Source organism: Arvicanthis niloticus, chromosome X (assembly GCF_011762505.2).
Source record: "Arvicanthis niloticus isolate mArvNil1 chromosome X, mArvNil1.pat.X, whole genome shotgun sequence".
NCBI lineage: Eukaryota > Metazoa > Chordata > Mammalia > Rodentia > Muridae > Arvicanthis > Arvicanthis niloticus.
In genome coordinates this window covers 99311451-99335232 of record NC_047679.1, presented here as the reverse complement: position 1 = coordinate 99335232, position 23782 = coordinate 99311451, and the positions used below count along the sequence as shown (strand labels likewise).

General features: G+C 41.4%; 2 protein-coding genes across 2 annotated transcripts; one reads left to right on the top strand and one right to left on the bottom strand.

The window, feature by feature from the left end:
* The first annotated feature begins 1860 nt into the window (after positions 1 to 1860).
* Positions 1861 to 16828, top strand: LOC117695108 (paired box protein Pax-3-like). Its single transcript, XM_034485992.1, has 3 exons — positions 1861 to 2237; positions 6510 to 6555; positions 16604 to 16828. Exons 1-3 carry the CDS (start codon positions 1861 to 1863, stop codon positions 16826 to 16828), a joined length of 648 nt encoding a protein of 215 aa, XP_034341883.1.
* Positions 16829 to 19290: 2462 nt separating this feature from the next.
* On the bottom strand, positions 19291 to 23782 carry LOC117695492 (homeobox protein prophet of Pit-1-like). Its single transcript, XM_034486383.1, has 3 exons — positions 23421 to 23782; positions 21319 to 21364; positions 19291 to 19485 (listed from the first exon to the last, which is right to left on the bottom strand). Exons 1-3 carry the CDS (start codon positions 23780 to 23782, stop codon positions 19291 to 19293), a joined length of 603 nt encoding a protein of 200 aa, XP_034342274.1.

The window sequence follows — 23782 nt, the reverse complement described above, 5'->3', positions numbered from 1 at the left end:
AATGGTAAGAGTAAGTTTTGTGATGCTAGAGCCATGATGTCAAGCTTGCTAGCCACTGTAGGGGAATTTAGGACACTTCTCTCAGAGACACAAGAAAAAGGCTAATGAAGAGTCACCAAGAGACACTCTCCAGATCATAGATAGAGAGGCAGGAACAACCAGGATGCTTTAGCAAGATTCGACTGAAGTCACCCTTGCAGCTTGGGGTAAGGTTACCAGGAGTAAGAGCGAAGGTAGGCAGAGCGATGGCCTCTTATGGACCCTGTAAATCTTCTTATCATGGGCTCGTGCACATGGATTCAGAAAATTCGGGATACCCAGTGACTCCTGAAAGTAATAAGTCTGGACCATAAAGAAAAAACAAACAAAAAACAACAAAACAACAACAAAACCTGGAACCTTCACTTCTGGAAGGCTCCCTGGTACACTACAGAAGACCTCCCTCCCTAAACATTTTAAACTGTGACCCTTTTGGACCTGAAATTTTATGTGATCAAAGGCAGACAGGCACAAAACACTTGTACACAAATCAAACACTAATTAATAATGAACCATGAAGAATTTTAGTTTATATACTATAAAAGGGCACTAGACCTTAACACAATTGACTCCATGATGGAAATACCTTTCAGGTCATAAAACTCAGCACAGGACCACTTATCAAAATAAAACAAAGATTTAATCTATCAAAGTCCATAGTTTTGGGAAACTCTAAATGTATTAACCTTGCTTTTTTGGCTTCTGTAGTTCAGCTTCTGGCTAACTCTTCTTGTTAATTGAAATATGCCAGCCCAGGATATGGTTTATATGTTTAAATGCTCATCCTGAGAAAGGCTGAGAGCTACACTGGGATCACAAACACTTAAAGAGGTGTCCAAGTATTTTTCTCTGGTGGGTACCACATATACACATACATATGCATATAATTATATTCTTTGTTAAAATTGAAAAAAAAACTTTATAATTACACACTTGTGCTTTTATTCTTTTTATACAGAATTAAATCATGGCCGAATTTGGCTTTCCAGGATGTAAGGGATCAGCTAATATTTTTCAGAATTGATTCATTATTTTGACTTCATAATTTACATAATGAGAATACTTCAAATAATAGGTAGTAGAAAGTGATGAAGCTTTGTTTTGGGTCACATAAAGATTGGAAATTATATTTTAAAATGATAGCTTATTTAGTCATCTTATTTTTATTGATATCCTACCTTTGTCTCTAAATCAGGCTGAAATACATTTTCAGCCATAATCACGATCCTCTCGTAGACCCAGGGAAACTCCTCAACTGAGGTCCAACTAGGGGTCCATTTCTCATATAAGTCAGAAAACCAATGCTCTGCTTCAAGTAGCCCTTTTTGCCACGTTTTTGATGGCAACTGTCTTACTCTGTGGGGCAAATTCACGCACAAGTTGCTGTCCACATTCTACCCCTCGTATGCCTCAACTAGAGCCTCACCCAGGTTTGTAAGTTGAAAGCCAACAGCATCGGTGGAGGGAAGCACATGTCCCTGTCAGAAAGGAACGTGTGTAGTCTAAGGTAACAATTTTAGTCTGGAGAACCCAGACAGCTCCTCAGAGGGCTTTAACTGTCTTACTCTATGGGGCAAATTCACGCACAAGTTGCTGTCCACATTCTACCCCTCGTATGCCTCAACTAGAGCCTCACTCAGGTTTGTAAGTTGAAAGCCAACAGCATCGGTGGAGGGAAGCACATGTCCCTGTCAGAAAGGAACGTGTGTAGTCTAAGGTAACAATTTTAGTCTGGAGAACCCAGACAGCTCCTCAGAGGGCTTTAAGGAGCAGAGCCTCTTTAGAAGCCACAAGGGTGCGCCTTCTGACTAGGCACAGGTCATGGCCCGTAAGTACTTCTACTTCGACTACGACTACTATGAGGTGAGCTTCTATGAGGAAGAAATCACGACTGAACCTGAGGAAAGGGTGGCCTACACGGCAAACAGTGGCAGTTTTAGTGATGAAGTAGCAGGCATCCTGAAAGAGCTGTTCGGTGAGGGCCACCAGAGCTCTTCAGGCGAACGCACCTACCAAGACTGTGACATGATTAACATCCAGGACACTGAGCAAGAGCCAGAGGAGACCAAGAACGCGGACGAGACCAGTGAGCAGTCATTGTTCAGCATTTCTCGGAAACCATACAGATTCACGCCTGGACAGCTGTGGGAACTGCAGGCAGTGTTCGAAGAAACTCATTACCCAGATGCCCTCAGAAGGTGTGTACCGGGTCTGTCCCTCAGGACCTTGGGCTCCTTTTCCTCTCCTCTGACCCCTTCTCACTCTTGTTAAAATGTTTTAATGTCTTTGAGATTCAGCACATAGATTCACTCATAGTGGTGCACCTTTGGCCCTGAGGTACAAGCTCCTCAGAGAGCTTCAGGACACAGCCTCTGCAGGCGCCACAGGAGTGCGCCCTCTAGCGAGCTCAAGCCATAACAAAGACTGAATCTGAGCAAAGCCCAACTAACCTACACAGCACACAGTGGAGGTTTTGGCAAAGCAGTGGCAGACACCCTGCATGCATTTTGTTGTGAGGGCCACCAGAGCCCTGTAGGTGACCACAGCCTCTCTTTAGTTTTGTTAAATCGGGGTCCGAGTTGAGCAGGCTGGCCTAGAACCAACTCTGTACCCCAGTCTGTCGTCCTTGAACTTGTGATTCTCTTGTCTCAGCCTCTTCAGAAGCTGAGATTACTGACTTGTGGCTGCAGGGTTGACTTCCTTCCCCTCTTGGTCTTAAACCCACTAAGTTTTCAGCTGACTTTATGGTGATGGCTAGGGAGAGTTATTGTCTAGAGGTTCTGGATGGAATTTGTTTTCTCTATCCTTAAAGAACTGAAAGGCAGGAAAGGTTCCAGACTCAGCAGGCAGCAACAAGTAACAAGCTATTAAAACTGAAATAGGACCAGTGCAAGGCAAGGCAGGCAGAGAGACGCCCCTCTACTAAGTAGAGAGGGGAATGTGAAAAACGAAATGTTTTTCATCTGGGGTGGGGGTGTCAGCAGACCAAGCTGCTCATTTTTGTATTAGTCATTTTAGACAGAGAAAGGGAAGCTGACAGGTTCATAGCTTCATGTAAACTGAAACAGGATTGGACAGGCTTTGAACATATCTGACCAAGCTGGAGCTGTCAGCCAAAGGCAGGGGAAAAGGCCCACTAGGCCTTTTTGTCTCAGGTAAGGAACGCAAGGAAGCAGCAGAAACGTTTCCTGTCTTATTAGTCAGAGGCACCTTTCCCTAGCTGTCTGCAGGTCTGGGATTGGTTCGGCTCTTAGTCCCTCAAGAGGATGCTTCTCTTGGCTGACAGGTTGCATGCTTGGTGCAAATGAGGTCTCCAAAATGCTCACTGACCACTCTTTTTGTTCTTTTCATTTAAAAGATTGTCCTTAAATACAGAAACCTAAAACCCTAAACCAAATCTGAAGGTCAAAATTCAGCAGCCCAGAGTCTTGTCAAGTGGTTTTGGGACAGATCTCTGGAAGCCCCTCTATGACACCAAAGGGAAACCTGAACCCATTAAAAAACTGCCATTTCTATGCCCGCAGGCCCCTACCTCCACTCTTCTGCCTTATCACTCCTCTCAAGATGCCTTGTCTAGGCACTTCACATAAGGAAAATCAGGCAGAATTTGTCATTTCTGAACTTACCTGCTTTGATTGGCATGTCTTCAAGCTTCATCAGTGTGCTAACATCCGGCTGAATTCCTGCTTTCTCGGGGGTAAATTATATCCCAAAGACCCTTTTGCATAGCTATCATAGGTTTTCTGTTATTTCACCATCTGTAAAAAGAGATCTGGGTGATTTTCTCTGTGGCCCAGATGGATTGTGCTTTGCTGCTGCAAGAGTCCACAAATGCCTTTCTTAAAATTCCAGATGTTCAGTCATTTGGGGGTGTACACCCAGAAGCAGATTGGTCGTATCGTGTGATCATTCCATGCTCACTATTTGAAGGGACCTGACCTTTCCTTTGTGGATATACTGCTTGAACTTTCCCAGAATCAAGCATGATGTTTCCAATGTCTTCAGGGACTTTCCAGGCTTGGTATTTTGAGGACCTTGTTAATAGCCACCTTTCTGGGTGTGGGATAATATCTGTGTGATTTGAAGTTCATTTCCTTACTGTTGTGTGACTTTACCTGTGCTTTTGGCCACCATGACCTGTCTTTGTGGTCAAGTGTCTCTTTAAAAAGGTCTTCTATTTAAGTCTGGGTGTGTTTTGGAGTGGCTTATTGATGTTCAGATATGTTGTCTGATTCCATGTGATGATTTTTCCTTCAATACACAGACAGTCAATCTTTGTTAGCATGCCAGGTTATCTATTTCATGCGTGTTACCTGTGCTGGAACTTGCTTTTTGTACACACATTATTTAGAGACCATGTCCAATAAAACGAAGCCCTTTGTGTCCCTGAAACTATACACAATGCCAGAAATAAGTTCAAACAGGATAAAACCCACTTCTAAACATGGGTCCTTCTAAGAATTAATGAGACACGTGCTTGCAGATGTATGATGGGGGATAAAATTTTAAAATTTCTATTAAAAGTATTTTTATACAATGCATTTTAACTATGTTTTCCCTTTTCTAACTCCTCCCAGATTCTTCCTACCCATTCAACTTCATGAACAAAACAAAACAGGAAAACAAAACCCAAATCAAAGCAGACAAAATTAAAAGAAAAAGAAAACAAGACAAAAATAGCAAAATATATTGCGCACACACACACACTCATTTATGCACAGACACCCACAATAAACCGAAACAATATATGGAGTCTCTTTTGTATTGTTTGACTCCTCCTGGACATGGGCCTACCCTGGAGTATTATGGGATGATGCTGTTCTTTGTCCTACAGAGGCTTTCCAGTTTCATAAGATCCCATTTGTTAACTGTTGATCTTAGTGCCTGAGCTATTGGTGTTCTGTTCAGGAAGTTGTTTCCTGTACCAATGTGTTCAAGGATTTTCCCCATTTTCTCTTGTATCAGGTTCAGTGTATTTGATTTTATGGATCCCATTTTCTTATCAAACCTATTAGTATTAGTCTGTATCTTTTGTGGGGAGGAGTATAGACCATTAAATGGAGAGTTATTAATTAATGATCAGCATTTATTGATTGCTGTTATTTTGCTGGGGTAGCATGGATTTTTCCCTCTTTTGATGAACTTTTCTGGGATTTTTTATCTCTTGTGTCTTCTTGGGTATAGTTAGCCTTCTCTTCAGATTGAAGTTTCTTCTAGTGTCTTCTGTGGAGGGAGATAGTGTACTGAACTTGCTTAAGTTTGTTTTTATCGTGAAATGTTTTTTCTCTGTCAATTGTGATTAATAATTTTGCTGGGTCTAGTAGTCTGAGTTGGTAATTGTGGTCTCTTCTAGAACATCTATCCACTCCCTTCTGGCTTTCAGAGTCTCCATAGAAAATCCAGCTGTTATTTGAAAGGGCCCTCCTTAGTATATGACTTAGTCGTTTTCCGGTGAAGCTTTTAATACCCTATCTTTTCAATGTACATTTAGTGTTTTCATTATTATGTGTCATGGGGAGTTTGTTTTCCATGTCTGTTGTTTCATATACTTTTTATACCTTGATAGATGTGGTATTTTAATATTGTTCCAGGTTTCCTGGGCTATCTATGCCTGGATTTTTAAAAATATGTAGCATTTTCTTTGACTCAGATGTCATTTTCTTCTACCTTGTCTTCAAGATCTGAAATTCTGTCTTTCACGTCTTTTAATCTATTTTTGAGGCTTACATATGAAGTGTTCGCTTAGCATCCTAAGTTTTTCATTTCCAATTTTATTTCTTTTTTTATTCTAGTCCTTTGTTCAGTTCTACTTGACTGTCTTGAATACGCCTCACCAATTCACTCAACTGTTTGCATTTTGATGGTCTTCAAAGGCATTTCTTCATATCCTCTTTAGAGTCAGTCTTTGAACATACTAATAATTGATGTTTTGAAGTTCCTGTCTTGTGCTTCAGCTCAACTGTTTAACTTACAGCTTAATACAATAGAGTTGCTGACTTCTGGGGGAAGCATATTGTATTGATTCATGCTTGTGATTTTGGTGCTGTGATCCAGGCATCTGAGGGTGTTTTAGGTGTTTCTTGGTGTAGACATCTGGTGTCATCTTTGTTGGGTGGGTCTTTTGGTCCTAGCCAAGTGTGGCATCTGTGAGGTAACTACATTCAAGGCAAGTGTGGTGGCTGTTCACACCTTGGTAGAGCTGTTGTGCAGGTCAGTGGGAGATCAGAAAGGAAAGGATGAGAGGGAACGTGGAGAAGAACTAGGTGGACTCAGTCTGCACCAGGAGGCTGAGTCCCTGAGGGGACTGAGTCGGCTGAGAGGAAGAACCTCCTGCAGGCAGGCTGCAACAGAACTAAGAATAAGTATGGAGAGCAAGATATTGAATCTTAAAATATGCACAGAGTACACAAATTGTACTTCATTTTTTGCCTAGTATGGAATACTAAGCATTTGTCTTTTTCTCTCCACAGAAAAGAGCTGGCAGAGCTCATGAATGTGGATGAACAGAAAATAAAGGTCAGTCAGCTTGCTTTTCCCTTTAGTAGGGTATTGATCTCAGACCTGCCTGAGGACATAGATGACCGTGTCCTAGACTCGTGTAAATGCTGTGGTTTTTTTTCTTTTGTGTTTTATTCTGGGAAATATGATATGTACTATGGGGCCTTGACAAGTGGAACCTGGAAAATTTTAGCTGGTGTTTCCCATGAATGGCAGTCACATATGTTCATTCCTAAAGTAAAAGCCTAACAAAGTAAAAGAATCTTCATCTATCTATCTATCTATCTATCTATCTATCTATCTATCTATCTATCTGTCTATATGCTTGTCTGTCTATCCATCAATTTTGTGTATGTACATGTGTGTAGCATATGTAATTTGCACACATGTGATATATACACATATATACATATATATATGTGTGTTTATATATACGTATATATATATATACATATATATATGTATATATATGTATATACACACACACACACACACACACACACACACACACACATATATATATATATATATATATATATATATATATATATATATATATCTCATAATTAACTTGTGACACACAGGAGTCCTTCACCAGGGTCTTCTATTAGGCATCATTTTGAAACCCAGAGTGACTTGAAAATTATCATATAATTGCAGGGAGTATTTGGTCACAAAATCTCACATAAGCACTTCATAAAAGAATGAATAAATAAAAACAGAATGAGGGAAATGGAATAATTGAGCTATAAAATACTCTTTCTTTCTTTCTTTTTTACTTTCTTTCTTTCCTTTACATCCTGATCACTGCCCCCCCCTCGTTCCAGTCTCCCTCACACAGTCCCTCACCCATCCCTTCCCCTCTTGCTTAAGCAGTTAAGTGCCCCCTGGGTATCTCCCCCACCTCATCCTAGCACATTAAGTCTCTTCTCTTCAGGGATAAGTATATCCTCTCCCACTGAGGCCAGACAAGGCAGCCCAGTTAGGAGAATGGAATCCACAGACAAGCAACAGAGTCAGGGACAGCCCTTTCTCCAGTTGTTAGGTGACCCACAAGAAGACTAAGCCGTATATCTGTTACATATATGCAGAGGGGTAGTATGGAGGGCTAGTTCCAGCTGATGTATACTCTTTGGTTGGTGGTCCAGTTTCTGAGAGCACCAAGGGTCCAGGTTAGTTGCCTCTATTGGTCTTCCTGTGAAGTTCTTATCCCCTCCAGGGCCCTCAGTCTTTCCTTTAACTCTTTTCCCTGAGCTACTTCCAATGTTTGACTGTGAGTCTCTGCATCAGTTTCAGTCAGCTGCTGGGTGGAGCCTCTCAGAGTACAGTTGTACTAGATTCCTCTCTGCAAGTATAACAGAGTATCATTAATAGTGTCAGAGATTGGTGCTTGCCCATGAGATGGGTCTCAAGATGGGTCAATTATTGATTGACCATTCCCTCAGTCTCTGCTCCATCTTTGTCCCTGCATTTCTTGTAGACAGGATAAATTTTAGGTTACAAGTTTTGTGGGTAGGTTGGTGTCCCTATTTCTCTACTTGGGGATCTGCCTGACTACAGGAGGTGCTCATTTCAGGATCCATATCCCCACTGCTAGGAATCTCAGCTACAGTAACTCCCATAGACTGGGAGCATCCCCAATCCCAGGTCTCTGTCATATTCTAGAGATGTCCCCATACCTAACCCTACCCCGACAGCTACTGATTTCCATTCATTCTCCTGGCCCTCTTGCCCTATCTCCTGCCTCTTCTTGGTTCTGAATTCCCCCACTTCCCCTTCCCATCCCCTCTCCCACCCAGCTCCCTCCCACCATCTATATCCTATGACCCTATGACTGTAGGCTTGAACTCATTGGTACAGGAGACAACTTCCTGAACAGAACATCAGTGGCTCAGGCACTAAGATCAACAATGGTTAAATGGGACCTTACGAAACTGAAAAGCTTCTGTAAGGTAAATGACACTGTCAATAGGACCAAACGGTAGCCTACAGATTGGGAAAAGATCTTCATCAACCCTACATCTGTCAGAGGACTAACTTTCAAAATATATAAAGAACTCAAGAGATTTGAGATCAACAAACCAAATAACCTAATTAAAAAATGGGGTACAGAGCTAAACAGAATTCTTAACAGAGGAATCTCGAATGGCTGAGAAACGCTTAAAGAAATGTTCAACACTCTTAGTCATTAGGGAAGTGCAAATCAAAATGACCCTGAGGTTACAAGTGGCACCCATCAGAATGGCTAAGATCAAAAACTCAGGTGACAGCACATGGAGAGCATGTAGAAAAAGGGAACGGTCCTCTATTTCTGGTGGGAGTGCAACATTTTACAACCACTCTGGAAAGTAATCTGACAGTTTTTCAAAAAATTGGAAATAGTTCTACCTGAAAACCCAACTATACCATTCTTGAGCAGATACCCAAAAGATGCTCCACAGTACATCAAGGATACATGCTCTACTATTTTTATAGCATCTTTATTTATAATAGCCAGAAGCTGGAAACAGCCCATATGTCCTTCAACAGAGGAATGGAAATAGAAAGAATTAATTTCAGACAGGAATCTAAATCTTAGGCTAGAACAAGGAAGTAGGCTTCAGACATGAAAATGACCTTGGTCTAGGACAGGGAAGTAGGCTCAGATACTTTGGTCATCCTGATAAGCCCTTAGAAACAGTGATCACAGGAGTATTCATGTAACTAAGTTTAATGCCTTGATTCTTCTTTGACTATTTGTCTTTATTGTATTGCTTGTTGCTTGACTACTTTTATCTATTGTATTGCTAGTTCCTCAACCTAGAACTGACCTTAATACTTGCATAGAATTAAAATGGCATAAAACCAAAAAGGAGGAGGGGGATGGGATAGGATTTTTTAGGGAGGGGAAATGGGGAAAGGGGATGTCATCTGAAATGTAAATAAATAAAAATTTTAAAAGAAACGTGCGGTTCATTTACACACTGGGATACTACTCAGCTATAAAAAGAAGACATCATGAATTTTTTAGGCAAATGGATCAAACTTGAAAATACCATCTTGAGTGAGGTAACCCAGCCACAAAAGGGCATGTATAATATATACTCAGTTATAAGTACATATTATCTGTGAAGTATAGGATATCCATGTTACACGCCATAGACCCAAAGAAGCTAAACAAGAAAAAACACCCAAGGGTGGATACTTGAATCTCAATTACAAAGGGGAAAAATACATTCCCATAATGTAAGGCCTGTTCTTATTAGGTGAGATAAATGTGGAAAGAGAGCTTGATGAATCTCTTCATTTCTTTTTTCTTTTTTGTTTATTTTTCTCTTTTTTTTTAAATATTTTTTATTGGATGTTATGTTTACATTTCAGATTTTATCCCCTTATCCCATTCTCCCCACCACCCAGGAACCCCGTATTTCATCCCTCCTCCTGCCTCCACAAGGGTGTGCCCCCATCTACTCCCCACTTCCCCCTCCCCACCCTTGAATTCCTCCCCAGTCGGTGTTCAGCTTTCATGGGACCCAGGATCTCCTCTCCCACCCATGCCTGACAAGGCCATCCTCTTCTAAGTATACAGCTGAAGTCATGGGTGCCTCTCTTTGTGCTCCCAGGCTGGTGATTTAAACCCTGGGGAGCTCTGGTTGGCTGGCACTGTTGCTCTCCTCTTGGGGCCACCAACCCTTTCAGCTCCTTCAGTCCTCTAACTTCTCCATTGGGAGCCCTTGATCACATCAATGGGTTGCTGCAAGCATCCGCCTCTGAATATGTCAGACTCCGGCAGACCTTCAAGGAGACAGCTGCATCAGGCTCCTGTCAGCATGCACTTCCTGACATCCACATCGGCGTCTATCTTTGGTGACTGCACATGGGATGGATATCAAGGTAGAGTGGTCTCCCGATGGCCCCTGCTTGAATCTCTGTCACACACTTTGTCACCATATATGCTCTCTTGAGCATTCTGGCACTCCTTCCAAGAAAGACCGAGGCGTGCACACTTGGTCTTCCTTCTTCATGAGCTTCCTGTGGTCAATTAGTTGAATCTTGGCTATTTCAAGCTTTTGGGCTAACATCTGCTTATCAGTGAGTAAATACCATGTGTGTTCTTTTGTGATTGGGTTACCTCACTCAGGATGATATTTTCTAGTTCCATCCATTTACCTAAGAATTCCTCGAATTCATTATTTTTAATAGCTGAGTAATACTCCATTGTGTAAATGTACCACTTTTTTTGTATCCATTCCTCTGTTGAAGAACATCTGGGTTCTTTCCAGCATCTGGCTATTATAAATAAGGCTGCTATGAACATAGTGGAGCATGTGTCCTTGTTATATGTTGGAGCATCTTTGGGTATATGCCCAGGAGTGGTATAGCTGGATCCTCAGGTAATGCTATGTCCAATTTTCTGAGGAACTGCCAGACTGATTTCCAGAGTGGTTGTACCAGCTTGCATTCTCACCAACAATGGAAGAGTTTTCCTCTTTCTCCACATCCTCGCCAGCATCTACTATCACCTGAATATTTTATCTTAGCCATTCTGACAGATGTGAGATGGTATCTCAGGGTTGTTTTGATATGCATTTCCCTGATGACTAAAGATGTTGAGCATTTCTTGAGGTGCTTCTCAGCCATTCGAATTTCCTCAGTTGAGAATTCTTTGTTTAGCTCTGTATCCCATTTTTAATAGGGTTACTTGGCTGTCTGGAGTCTAATTTCTTGAGTTCTTTGTATATATTGGATATTAGCTCTCTATGGGATCTAGGATTGGTAATGATCTTTTCCCAATCTGTTGGTTGCTATTTTGTCTTATTGACATTGTCTTTTGCCTTGCAGAAGCTTTGCAATTTGATGAGGTCCCATTTGTCAATTCTTGATCTTAGAGCATAAGCCATTGGTGTTCTGTTCAGGAACTTTTCCCCTGTGCCTAAGAATTTGAGGGTGTTCCCTACCTTCTCTTCTATTAGTTTTAGTGTATCTGGTTTTATGTGAAGGACCTTTATCCACTTGGACTTGAGCTTTGTACAAGGGATAAGAATGGATTGATTTGCATTCTTCTACATGCTGACCTCCAGTTGATCCAGCACCATTTGTTGAAAATGCTGTCTTTTTCCCACTGGATTGTTTTAGCTCCTTTGTCAAAGATCAAGTGACCATAGGTGTGTGGGTTCATTTCTGGATCTTCAATTCGATTCCATTAATCTTCCTGCCTGTTTCTGTACCAATACCATGCAGGTTTTATCACTACTCTGTAGTACAGTTTGAAGTCAAGGATGGTGATTCCCACAGACATTCTTTTATTGTTGAGAATGGTTCTTGCTATCCTGGGTTTTTTGTTATTCCAAATGAATTTGCAAATTGCTCTTTCTATCTCTATGAAGAATTGATTTGGAATTTTGATGGGGATTGCAGTGAACCTGTAGATTGCTTTTGGCAAGATGGGCATTTTTACTAAGTTAATCCTGCCAATCAAGGAGCATAGGAGATCTTTCCATCTTCTGAGATCTTCTTCAATTTCTTTCTTCAGAGACTTGAAGTTCTTGTCATACAGACCTTTCACATGCTTGGTTAGATTCACTCCAAGATATTTTATATTATTTGTGGCGATTGTGAATGGTGTCATTTCCCTAATTTCTTTTCAGCCTGTTTATTGTTTGAGTAGAGGAAGGCTACTGATTTGTTTGAGTTGATTTTATATCCAGCCACTTTGCTGAAGTTGTTTATCAGGTTTAGGAGTTCTCTGGTGGAAATTTTAGGGTCACTTAAGTATACTATCATATCATCTGCAAATAGTGAAATTTTGACTTTTTCTTTTTCTATTTGTACCCTTTGACTTCCTTTTGTTGTCTAATTGTTCTAGCTAGGACTTCCAGTACTATAGTGAATAGATAGGATGAGAGTGGGCAGCCTTGTCTAGTCCTGATCTTAGTGGGATTGCTTCAAGGTTCTCTCCATTTAGTTTGATGTTGGCTACTGGCTTGCTGTATATTGCTTTTATTACGATTAAGTATGTGCCTTGAATTCCTAATCTTTCCAAGACTTTTATCATGAAGAGATGTTGAATTTTGTCAAATGCTTTCTCAGGCATCTAGTGAGATGATCATGTTTTTCTCTTTGAGTTTATTTATGTAGTGGATTACATTGATGGATTTCCGAATCTTGAACCATCCCTGCATTCCTGGGATAAAGCCTACTTGATCATGATGGATAATTGTTTTGATGTGTTGTTGGATTCAGTTTGCGAGAATTTTATTGAGTATTTTTGCATCAATATTCATAAGTGAGATTGGTCTGTAATTCTCTTTCTTTGTTGGGTGTTTTTGGGGTTTAGGTATAAGCGTAATTATAGCTTCATAGAATGGATTGGGTAGTGTTCCTTCTGTTTCTATTCTGTGGAATAACTATAAGATAATTGGTAGTAGGTCTTCCTTGAAGGTCTGATAGAAATCTGCACTCAAACCGTCTGGTCCCAGGACTTTTTTTTTTTTGGTAGGGAGATTTTTAATGACTGCTTCGATTTCTTTAGGGTTTATGGGACTGTTTAGATGGTTTATCTGCTCCTCGTTTAACTTTGGTACCTGGTATCTATCTAGAAAATTGTCCATTTCATCCAGATTTTCCAATTTTGTTGAGTATAGGCCTTTGTAGTAGGATCTGATGATTTGTTTAATTTCCTCAGTTTCTGTTGTTATGTCTCCCTTTTCAGTTCTGATTTTATTAATTTGAATACTGTCTCTGTGCCCTTTGCTTAGTCTGGTTAAGGGTTTATCTATCTTGTTGATTTTCTCAAAGAACCAGCTCCTGGTTTTGTTGATATTTTGTATAGTTCTTTTTGTTTCTACTTGGTTGATTTCAGCTCTGAGTTTGATTATTTCCTACTGTCTACTCCTTCTTGGGAATATTAGCTTCTTTTTGTTCTAAAGCTTTCAGATCTGTTGTCAAGTTGTTAGTGTATGCTTTCTCCATTTTTTTTTAAGCACTTAGAGCTATGAGTTTTCCTCTTAGTACTGCTTTCATGGAGTTCCACAAGTTTTGGTATGATGTGTCCTCCTTTTTATTAAAATCTAAAAAGTCTTTAATTTCTTTCTTTACATCATCCTTGACCAAGTCATCATTGAGTAGAGTGTTGTTCAGTTTCCACGTGTATGTGGGCTTTCCTGTTGTTTTTGTTGTTATTAAAGACCAGCCTTAGTCCATGGTGGTCTGATAGGGTACACATGATTATTTCAATCTTTTTTGTATCTAGTTGAGGCCTGTTTTGTGACCAATTATATGGTCTATTTTGGAGAAGGTACCATGAGGTGCTGAGAAAAAGGTATATTCTTTTGTTTTAGGATGAAATGTTCTATAGATATCTTTTAAATCCATTTGGTTATAACTTCTGTTAGTTTCATTGTGTCTAGGTTTAGTTTCTGTTTCCATGATCTGTCCATTGCTGAGAGTGGGGTGTTGAAATCCCTGACTATTATTGTGTTAGATGTAATGTATGCTTTGAGCTTTAGTAAAGTTTCTTTTATGTATGTGGGTGCCCTTGCATTTGGGGCATAGATGTTCGGAATTGAGAGTTCTTCTTGGTACATTTTTCTTTGATGAGTATGTAGTGGCCTTCCTTATCTTTTTTGATTACTTCTGGTTGAAAATCAATTTTATTTGATACTTAGAATCGCTACTCCAGCTTGTTTCTTGAGACCATTTGCTTGGAAGATAGTTTTCCATCCTTTTACTCTGGGGTAGTGTCTGTTTTTGTCACAGAGGTGTGTTTCCTGTATGCAGCAAAATGCTGGGTCCTATTTATGTATCCAGTCTGATAGTCTATGTCTTTTTATTGGAGAATTGATTCCATTGATATTAAGAGATATTAAGGAAAAATGATTGTTACTTCCTGTTATTTTTGTTATTAGAGGTGGAATTATGTTTGTGTAGCTATCTTCTTTTGGGGTTGTTGGAAGACTACTTTCTTGCTTTTTCTTGGTTGTAGTTTCTCTCCTTGTGTTTGAGTTTTCCATCCATTATGCTTTGAAGTGCTGGATTTGTGGGAAGATATTGTGTAAATTTGGTTTTGTCATGGAATATCTTGATTTCTCCATCAATAGTGATTGAAGTTTTGCTGGGTATAGTAGTCTGGGCTGGCATTTGTGATTTCTTAGGGTCTGTATGATATCAGTCCAGGATCTTCTGGCTTTTATAGTCTCTTGTGAGAAGTCTGGTGTAATTCTTATGGGTCTGCCTTTATATGTTACTTTGCCTTTTTCTCTTACTGCTTTTAGTGTCTTCTCTTTGTTTTGTATATTTAATGCTTTGATTATTATGTGACGGGAGGTATTTCGTTTTGGTCTAGTCTATTTGGGGTTCTGTAGGCTTCTTGTATATTTAAGGACATCTCTTTCTTTAGGTTAGGGAAGTTTTCCTCTATAATTTTGTTGAAGATATTTACTGGCCCTTTAAGTTGGGAGTCTTCACTCTCATCTATACCTATTATCCTTAGGTTTGGTCTTCTCATTGTGTCCTGGATTTCCTGGATGTTTTGTGTTAGCTTTTCAAATTTCACATTTTTTTGACCGGTGTGTCTATGTTTTCCATGGTATCTTCTGCACATGAGATTCTCTTTTCTATCTCTTGTATTCTGTTGGTGATGCTTGTGTCTAGGACTCCTGATTTTTTTCCTAGGTTTTCTACCTCCAGGGTATTCTCCCTTTGAGATTTCTTTATTGTTTCTACTTCAATTTTTAGATCCTCGGTGGTTTTTTTGTAATTCCTTCACCTGTTTGGTTGTGTTTTCTTGCATTTATTTAAGGGCTTCTACCTGTTTACCTGTGTTCTCCCTAAATTCTTTGAGAGTGTTGTTTATGCCCCTTTTTAAAGTCCTCTGTCATCATCATGAGAAGTGATTTTAATTCTGAATCCTGCTTTTCCGGTGTAATGTGGTGTTCAGGACTTGCTATGGTGGGTGAACTGGGTTCTGGTGATGCCAAGTAACTTTGCTTTCTGTTGTTTACATTCTTACGCTTGCCTTTCGCCATTTGGTTAGCTCTAGTGCTACCTGCACTCACTGGTTCTGACTGGAGCCTGCCTTTCCAGTTATCTTAGTTGTGTTAGAACTCCTCGGGGTCCGGATGTCTCTGTGATCCTGAGCTCCAGCTCTTCTGGGTACAGTGGCTCCTCTAGGATATCTCAGGATATGGTGTCACCACAGTAGTAGAACAGCTAGGTGTTTGCTGCTCTGAGCGTAGTCATTCCTTTAGGATGCCTCAGGATATGGTGTCCCCTGCTCTGAGGGCAGTGGCCTCTCTAGGATGTCTCTGGACGTGGTTTCCACAGGGGAGCAGATCAGCTGGGTGTCTGCTCCAGTCATAGGGATCCGGGCGAGGGGCGGAAGGTGAGTGGTGTTCCGCAGGGGCAGAATCTGGATGCCAGGTGCGCTCTGGGTGCCCCTACTGCCAGTTGTGCCTCTGGGGCCTAGGACAGTTTGCGGGTGCTCCTACCTGTAGCCCTGTGGTCCGTGGCCTCTCTATGATGCCTCCAGATGCAGCTTCCACAGGGGAGCAGATCAGCGGGGCATCTGCTCCAGTCACTGGGATACAGGCGAGGAGCGGATGGGCTCTTCATTTCTATTAGAGGGTTTTGAAAGGTGATCTAGAAAGTGACAATTCTAAATTTAAGTATATCGTGTGTCCAGGATATTGCCCCCAATTCCCGCTAGGGAGGAGAAAAGGTGGCTCGTGACTACAAAGGAAGTACATGACCACACTGGAATGAATGAGACTCGTCTAAGTACAATTTAAAAAGAATGACCATAAACCTATGTACAGAGAACTTGGCACATGGCTCTAATTAGGTAAAGTTGTTCAGAATAAAATACATGGTATTGTGTATTATGTAACATTTTTCTTTACTTTTCTGGTGGTAGCATACAAAATTGTAGGAAAATCTTTGATCACGACTAATAATAGATGCAGCCATGTCAAACGTGCATTGTGTGTTCCAAAGAGACTTGTGGGGACAAATCATCCTGCATAATGTGTTTCCCCATCAAGGCAGCAACTGCTAAACATGCTAATCTAATCTCTCCCTCGGATTTCAGGATTGGTTCAACAATAAGAGAGCTAAAGTTAGGAAGATTCAGAGGGAAATACTACGGGGCAAGATCATCACTCCTACCCAGGAAGAACTTCGCATGAAGACTTTGGTGGAGTCCAAGAGAGTCATCATTTTCCAGGAGCAAGTGGGCGATGGGCTCTTCTGGGATCACCAGCACTTTGACACCCATGCTGGCCAGGACAGCCCTATCTCCCTTCTCTTCCATTAGCAATAAAGGACAGAATTACCAAGTTAGTCCTTGGGTGTGCCATCCACAGAAAAGGATATGTTGTGCTAAATTTTCTGCAAACAGTAGCTCAGAGCAGCTGAGGGGGCTTCCGTACATAGTGGGTACACCTTCCCTGTCAGAACAAGGGCAGACTCTGCCTCTGCAGCATTCCTGGGCAGTACTACCCTGTCTTCACATTCTGTTACAGCCTTCTAGGTGCCTATCAGGTCCTTCCCTGGGACTTCTGTGGTCCTACTGGGTTCCAGCCTACTGATCCCACCCCCACGGTTTCTGTGAGAAAGTCTTGGGGGAAGGTAATGGGACCAGAATCTGAAAGGCAAGAAAGATGAGCCGTGGACACCAGCAGCAATAGTAGCTGTGTGTGGCCAAGGAGCAAACCTTGGTCACAAAACAACAGACCTGTCCAGAGAAAAATAAGGAGAGGGGAACTTGGGGGATGGGTGGAGCTAGCTACCCAGGGCTCAGTAAGGAAATGCAATGCACCTGTATAATTTCTCCATATTTTTATTTTGCTCTCCCTGCTCTGACTCAGCAAACACTTATTTCATCATTTTTCGCACCCAGAGGACTGTTTAGATGTGACTTCATCTTGTCAAAGCATCAAATATTGTCTTATGAGCACCATAGTGTATCCAGGGAGATTGCTTTGTGGGTAAAGGGACATGATGACATTCCTGGGGACCTGGGTTTAGTCCTTGGGCCCCAGGACTAAAAGCACAGGATGAAACGGAGTCTCTCAAGTTGTCCTCTGACCTCCACATGCTTGGTTGTTGTGTTATGCTTGCACATGTAATTAAAGTAAAAACCTAATAAAGAACTGTCGTTGAGAAACAGAACTGAGTCTATCATGTGTGTTTGCTTACAGGCATATTCATTCTTAGCTGTGAAATTTTGTCTGGTGTGTGCACGTTTGTGATTGTGTGTAAAATATCCAGGAGGTGACACACCAGCTGTCATTTCTAGGAGACCTCACCTGATTTTTCAGTTTATTTCATGTGTGTGCCTGTGTGTGTGTGTGTGTGTGTGTGTGTGTGTGTGTGTGTGTGTTTTGGGCATGTGACAGAGGGTGAGGAGAGGGAGAGGGAGGAACATAAGAGAGAGAGGAAGAGCAGGAACACAGGCACATTTGTGAATAGTAGATGGATGTTCTTCAGGAGTCTCTATTTGGCCTCTGTTGCATTCATGGTTGTATCCCTGTTGTTTCTGGACGGTGATTCCTTTTTAGGTCATTTTGCCCAACAACTTACAGTCAATGCTCCTGTCCTTGCAGGTCATCTCCCTGTATGTGTGTTGGGATTACAGGTGCCCACCACTGTGTCTGGCCTTAAACAGTTCTGAGAACAAACTCAAGTAAAACGGCCTAGAATGGAAGCAGAGTGCGGGAGACTGACCTGCCTGGCTAAGGAACTCTTAGGCTATCTTGTAGGCAACTTGAAGCCACTGTACTCTTTAAACAGATCATGGGCTCCTTTGCATTCATTATTGTGTTGTCAAGGCAGGCTTTGCAAAGGTAGTTTCCCTCCCCCCACATGCCCCATCACATTAGGACCTCATTTGGAAACCTGTGTAGTCTCCTGATCAAGGATAATACATGATTAGAGAACAGTTACAAGGGGCAGGGGCAGGGGCATAGCTCATTGTCAGATGTCAGAATGCAGACTTTATTTCATTCTTTGATAAGACAGCAAGATGGAATTAAGGACTTGGAACTGCTCATAAATAACACTGTCCACATGTTTTATGTATGTTTGAATGCATTTTATAATAAATTATTGCTCATCTTTAAAATTTATAAACTGAGATCTGATTCCCATTATAGATTGTGTATTTTTTGACAAGCTATAGGAAATAAAGCAGATGGCCACCTTTCCACTTCTACTCTGGGATCCTTTTCCTCTCTGGGAACTAGCAACCAGGAATTTTCCCTGCACCCCTTTTGCTTCTTCCATTTCCTTCAAGGTTCTGTGTATAGCCTTTCATCTCTTCACTAGCTAACTCTGGACAGTCGCATAGTTTTGCATTCAATGCTTCATCCTCACAACACATTATTACCCTTGCTATCAGTGCCAAGTTCACCCTCATGGCTTTCTAATTCTATGAATGTTCCTATTCTCCAAGAAGTTCTTCAAGAGGAAGAGATCCTATGTCCAAGAAGGGCTACATCCCTGATTCCAGACATGCAGGTAGGATGTTGACATTTACCTAGGATGTCTCAGGAAAATGAAGGAGGAGGCCCCGTCTGCATATAAACGGTGTGTCATCACCATATTCTCTTATTGTGCTAGACATTTTAATCCAAATACTGGAATAGTCTTCTGGCCTTCATTTAGCACAAAACTGAACCCAAAGTTATCCCATTCTGTAGGAAAGAGATGACAAATGTAACCAGTACTTTGATAAACATCTTCTTTATTGCTATTGTATGTGACAAAACTATATTTTTATGACCAGCAGGATTTGCCAAGATGTTGCTGGCACTCGATGAACTCTATTGGTGCCTTGGGAACAGAGGTACTACTCTTGGGGTCTTCATTCATCTGAGTGGAAAAGTTGCTCAAGGTACCAGATGTAGCATTCCTGAGTAGTAATTCCTTATGCTTTTTCCTGATTTTAGCTCTCTTGTTTTTAAACCAAGCCTGAAATCAGACCAAGATAGAAGCTGGTTAATCATACTGAACAGTTAATATTATGATGGGAAGACACATCATACAACTTCATGTGGAACATTCTTCCCTTCACAGCAGGACAGAGTTTATATTTGCTCAAAAACTTTTTAGGGCTTCAAGTATTACCCAGGATGCAGGATGTGCTCACAGCATGAGAGATCCCAGTTTCCATCCTGTTACCAACAAAACCCATCAAATTTACTTAGCACACACAGCACCAGACTCCCTCTTCTGCAGAAGCCTTAAGAAAATTAGCTGTTTGCCAAACTCTGGACATGATCAGGGTCATTCTATAGACAGACCTTCAAAGCAGTCAAACCTTGCCTTCTTCATAATGAAAGGGGATTTGGGGCAATATCTCAGAATTGACACATGGTATTAAGCTTGGAAATTAAAGTACAGAGCTGCATTTGTCTATCATCTTACTAAAACCTTACAAAAGAGAATCAGCTCTTATCCCACATCGTTTTCACCTTAAACAGTTTTCTTCATTGTATATAAAGGCAAATCATCCCCTGCTCCATATTCATTCAATGATTCTGTTAGCTATGTGCATGTGTTTAGCATTTAGTAATTTGATACAACTGAAATGTCTGCTAATGCTTCTTTATGCCATCTCATAAATATTTTTCATGGTCACCCTGAGTTAAAGCATAGCTCCAGACAGAAATACTCTGCAGAGGACTCCCAGTGAAGGGATAAGGACAACAATCCACTCACAATACCTTCAACTCAAAATGTGTCCTGCCTACAAGATGTGCAGGGACAAAGATGGAGGAGAGACAGAAGGAATGGACAACTAATGACTGGCCCAAAACAAAAGTTGAGTTGAGACCCATCTCATGGGCAAGAACCAATCCCTGACACTGTTAAAGATACTGTTATGCTTACAGACAAGAACCTAGCATAACTGTCCTCTGAGAGGCTCCACCCAGTAGCCAATGGAAGGAGATGCAGAGACCCACATGACAACATTAGATGAAGCTAAGAGTCTTATGAAAGAATTGGGGAAGGACTGCAGGATCTGAAGAGGACAGGGACTCCACAGGAAGACCAACCTGGACCCTTGGGGGCCACAGAAACTGAACCACCAACCAAAAAGTGAGCATGGGTTGGACCTAGGACTCCTGCACACATGCAGCAGATGTGCAGCTTGGTCTTCATGTGGATCCCCCAACAACTGGAGTGGGGGAGCTATCCCTAAAACTGTTGCCTATCTGTGAAATCATTCAACTAGCTGGGCTGCCTTGTCTGGCTTCAGTGGGAGAGGATGCACCTGGTCTTGCAGCAACTTGATGTGCTGGGGTTGTGGGGAGGGGAGAGATACTCAGGGGTGGCTCTTCCTTCCCATAGGAGAAGGGGAGGGGGAGGGTCTGCATGAGAAGGTACTGGAAGGGGACTGATACTGGGATGTAAAGTAAATAATTAAATAAATAAAAAGAAATACTCTGCAGAGGATCCTTTTGTCACACATATGTCAGTATCAATTAGGGGACATGCAGGTGTGTATAACATGCATACATCCATAGCTATATCTATGTATGCCATAGCTGGACCCCGTCTCTTTCCCACAGAGAAGACCTAGTTTCTTCATTTTGTTTTCCTTTAGGAAAACATGTTCCTTTACTGCTAGAAATAGGGAAAAAAACACTAGCTGGAGTTTCTTTTTGAAAAACCCTTTCTACTTCCAAGAACAAAGTAGTGTGACTCTTGCTAGACACAGGAGCTCCTACTGTGTAAGGCAAGGCCATGTCTGTCCTGACACAAGCCTGGGATGGAGTACCCTGCTGCACTTGGACTAACCTTCACCTTGCATTCGTCCACGTGAATGAGGTCTGCAAGTGTTTTTCTGTGGAGAGAAAAAAACACAACTTAGCCATTGCCACTGGGGTAGGGAAAGAAAGTGCACCTGTATAATTTCTCCATAGTTTTATTTTGCTCTCCCTGCTCTGACTCAGCAAACACTTATTTCATCATTTTTCCCACCCAGAGGACTGTTTAGATGTGACTTCATCTTGTCAAAGCATCAAAGATTGTCTTATGAGCACCATAGTGTATCCAGGGAGATTGCTTTGTGGGTAAAGGGACATGATGACATTCCTGGAGACCTGGGTTTAGTCCCTGGGCCCCACGGGATGGAATAGAGTCACCCAAGTTGTCCTCTGACCTCCACATTCTCACAGTTGTGTTATGCTCCCACATGTAATTAAAGTAAAAATCTAATACAGAACTGTAGTTGAGAAACAGAACTGAGTCTATCATATGTGTTTGCTTACAGGAATATTCTTTTTTTTCTGTGCAGCTATGCTTGTTTTGTTGGGGATGGGTATAAATGCAGGAAGACATGCTTGAATGGTAGTCACCTTGCTCTAAAAATTACTTCATTCATTATATATAATATTGTATATATATTATTTAATTTTATATAATAATATATTAGATATTATATTATTTTATATCACTTAATATTATATACATACAAGTAGACAAGCACAGCACACAAGTGCTCCAGACAGCAAGACTAGTAGAGGTATTAAATTTGGAGTTTCTTCTTCCCTTTGACCTTGCTGAGACGTTTTTCTTGTTGTTTCTGGGACTATGGTGCCTACTAGATTTATCTGCTTCACCATATTGTGGTTTCTCCCATGTGTTCCCTGCCATCTGTTTGGTGGACTGATGTAATTTAGACACTCGTCATTACTTCCTGCTTTCTAATTGGGTCCCAAGAACAAACAGATCTTCAGGCTTGTGTATTAAGTACTTTTACCCATGAGCCATCTCTTCAAGCTTCCACTTTTTTTATACAATATATATGACACTGGTTCCATATTCACTGTGATGATTCCCAGGCTTCTGGCCTCCCTCACTTCCTATGGATGGTACTTTGTTTATTCTTTAACCATGAGGGAACAGAGTTACTGATTGCTCAAAAGAGGAAACACAGAATTAAGATAGCCAGCAATTCAGCTTCTTGGTGTATACCACAAAAGACTTAAAACTTGTCCTTAAAGAGCTGTCTGTCCACAGAAGCAAAGCATGTGGGCCACAGACCAAATGAATTCAGTCATCCCTTTACACGTGGTGTTAAAAGTAAGTGGATTAGATAGATTAACAATGCCTTTGAGACATTCAGCTTCGAGAAAGCAAAGATTCTACCACATGTAGGAACACACACATGAGCACTGAAGACAGTAGTAAGAACAACAGGGTAGTTTGAAAGGGGGAAGCTCTGCAGGATTTCCTGCCTGTGGCAGTGCCTCAGGACAAAAAGACAAAATAGTGCAATAGGCCAGAGGCGAGCCACGGACAAAGGTTTCATAAGCACAGGTTTTGTTTTAGCACCATAAAATACTCTGAAAAACCTTTCTCCAAAAGTTTAGAAAACACTGTATGCTCTGGACTTTAGACTCGGCTTAGACGGGGGCTTTTGGTTTCTTTTCTATGACCACCATTGAAACATATCACTGTGGGCATTATGGGAGCTTATTTCTTTGTCCAAAGTGCATGGGAGTTTGACCTTAGCCTCAGAGGCCAACTTCCTCACTCCTACCATAAATTCAGCTGAAGATTTCATGGTTTCAGGGCAAAGAAGAGAAGCAGGCCAAGCCAAGTACCGAACTAACCTGACCTACTAAGGAGGCTGAGACAGGACTTGCTAGACAGAGAGCAAATCTGCCTTTGTTAATGTACCATCTGCCTTAAATAATGCAATTGACTCAGGATTTAACTTGGGGAAAGAGAATTGGCCTAGCATTTCTAGGGCTTCTGAGTTCAATACTCGGGATGTGTTTCTATTTGTTTGTTTTGTTTATTTAAATGAAGAAGTGGGCACCAGGAGAGGGTAAAGGCGCCCAATGTCGCGGAAAACAGTAGATTCTGGAAAAAAAGAAAAAGCATGTACTTACCTTCGGTGTGCATCAGGATACTGGGTCTCTTGGAAAGCCTTCTCCAGTTCACTCAGTTGGGCATAGGTGAACTTGTGGTGTTTTATTTGCCTGTTGTTGGGACGACGGGGAACTGCTTCAGTCGCTTTAGCAGTCTCACTGGAATGGGCTTGCATTTCCTTCCTTGTTTCATGGCTGTAGTTTTTCTTGCATTTAAAGCTCAGGTCATCGTCCTGGCCTAGCTCATGCAGGACTCTTACACCTCTTCCAAAGCGGTAACAGGCTGCTGCTGCGGCCCTCTGCTGAGATTCAGTCATTATTTCTTCCTCATAGAAGTTCACCCCATAATAGTCGAGGTCGAAGTAGAAGTATTTGCTCTCCAT

What these genes read in the sequence shown, in the direction of transcription:
- LOC117695108 (XM_034485992.1), top strand. Translation starts at nt 1,861, where the DNA reads ATGGCCCGTAAGTACTTCTACTTCGACTACGACTACTATGAGGTGAGC. An exon ending in TACCCAGATGCCCTCAGAAG is followed by an intron (nt 2,238 to 6,509) that starts GTGTGTACCGGG and finishes TTCTCTCCACAG; the next exon opens with AAAAGAGCTGGCAGAGCTCA. An exon ending in TGGATGAACAGAAAATAAAG is followed by an intron (nt 6,556 to 16,603) that starts GTCAGTCAGCTT and finishes CTCGGATTTCAG; the next exon opens with GATTGGTTCAACAATAAGAG.
- LOC117695492 (XM_034486383.1), bottom strand. Translation starts at nt 23,782, where the DNA reads ATGGAGAGCAAATACTTCTACTTCGACCTCGACTATTATGGGGTGAAC. An exon ending in TATCCTGATGCACACCGAAG is followed by an intron (nt 21,365 to 23,420) that starts GTAAGTACATGC and finishes TTCTCTCCACAG; the next exon opens with AAAAACACTTGCAGACCTCA. An exon ending in TGGACGAATGCAAGGTGAAG is followed by an intron (nt 19,486 to 21,318) that starts GTTAGTCCAAGT and finishes GTCTGATTTCAG; the next exon opens with GCTTGGTTTAAAAACAAGAG.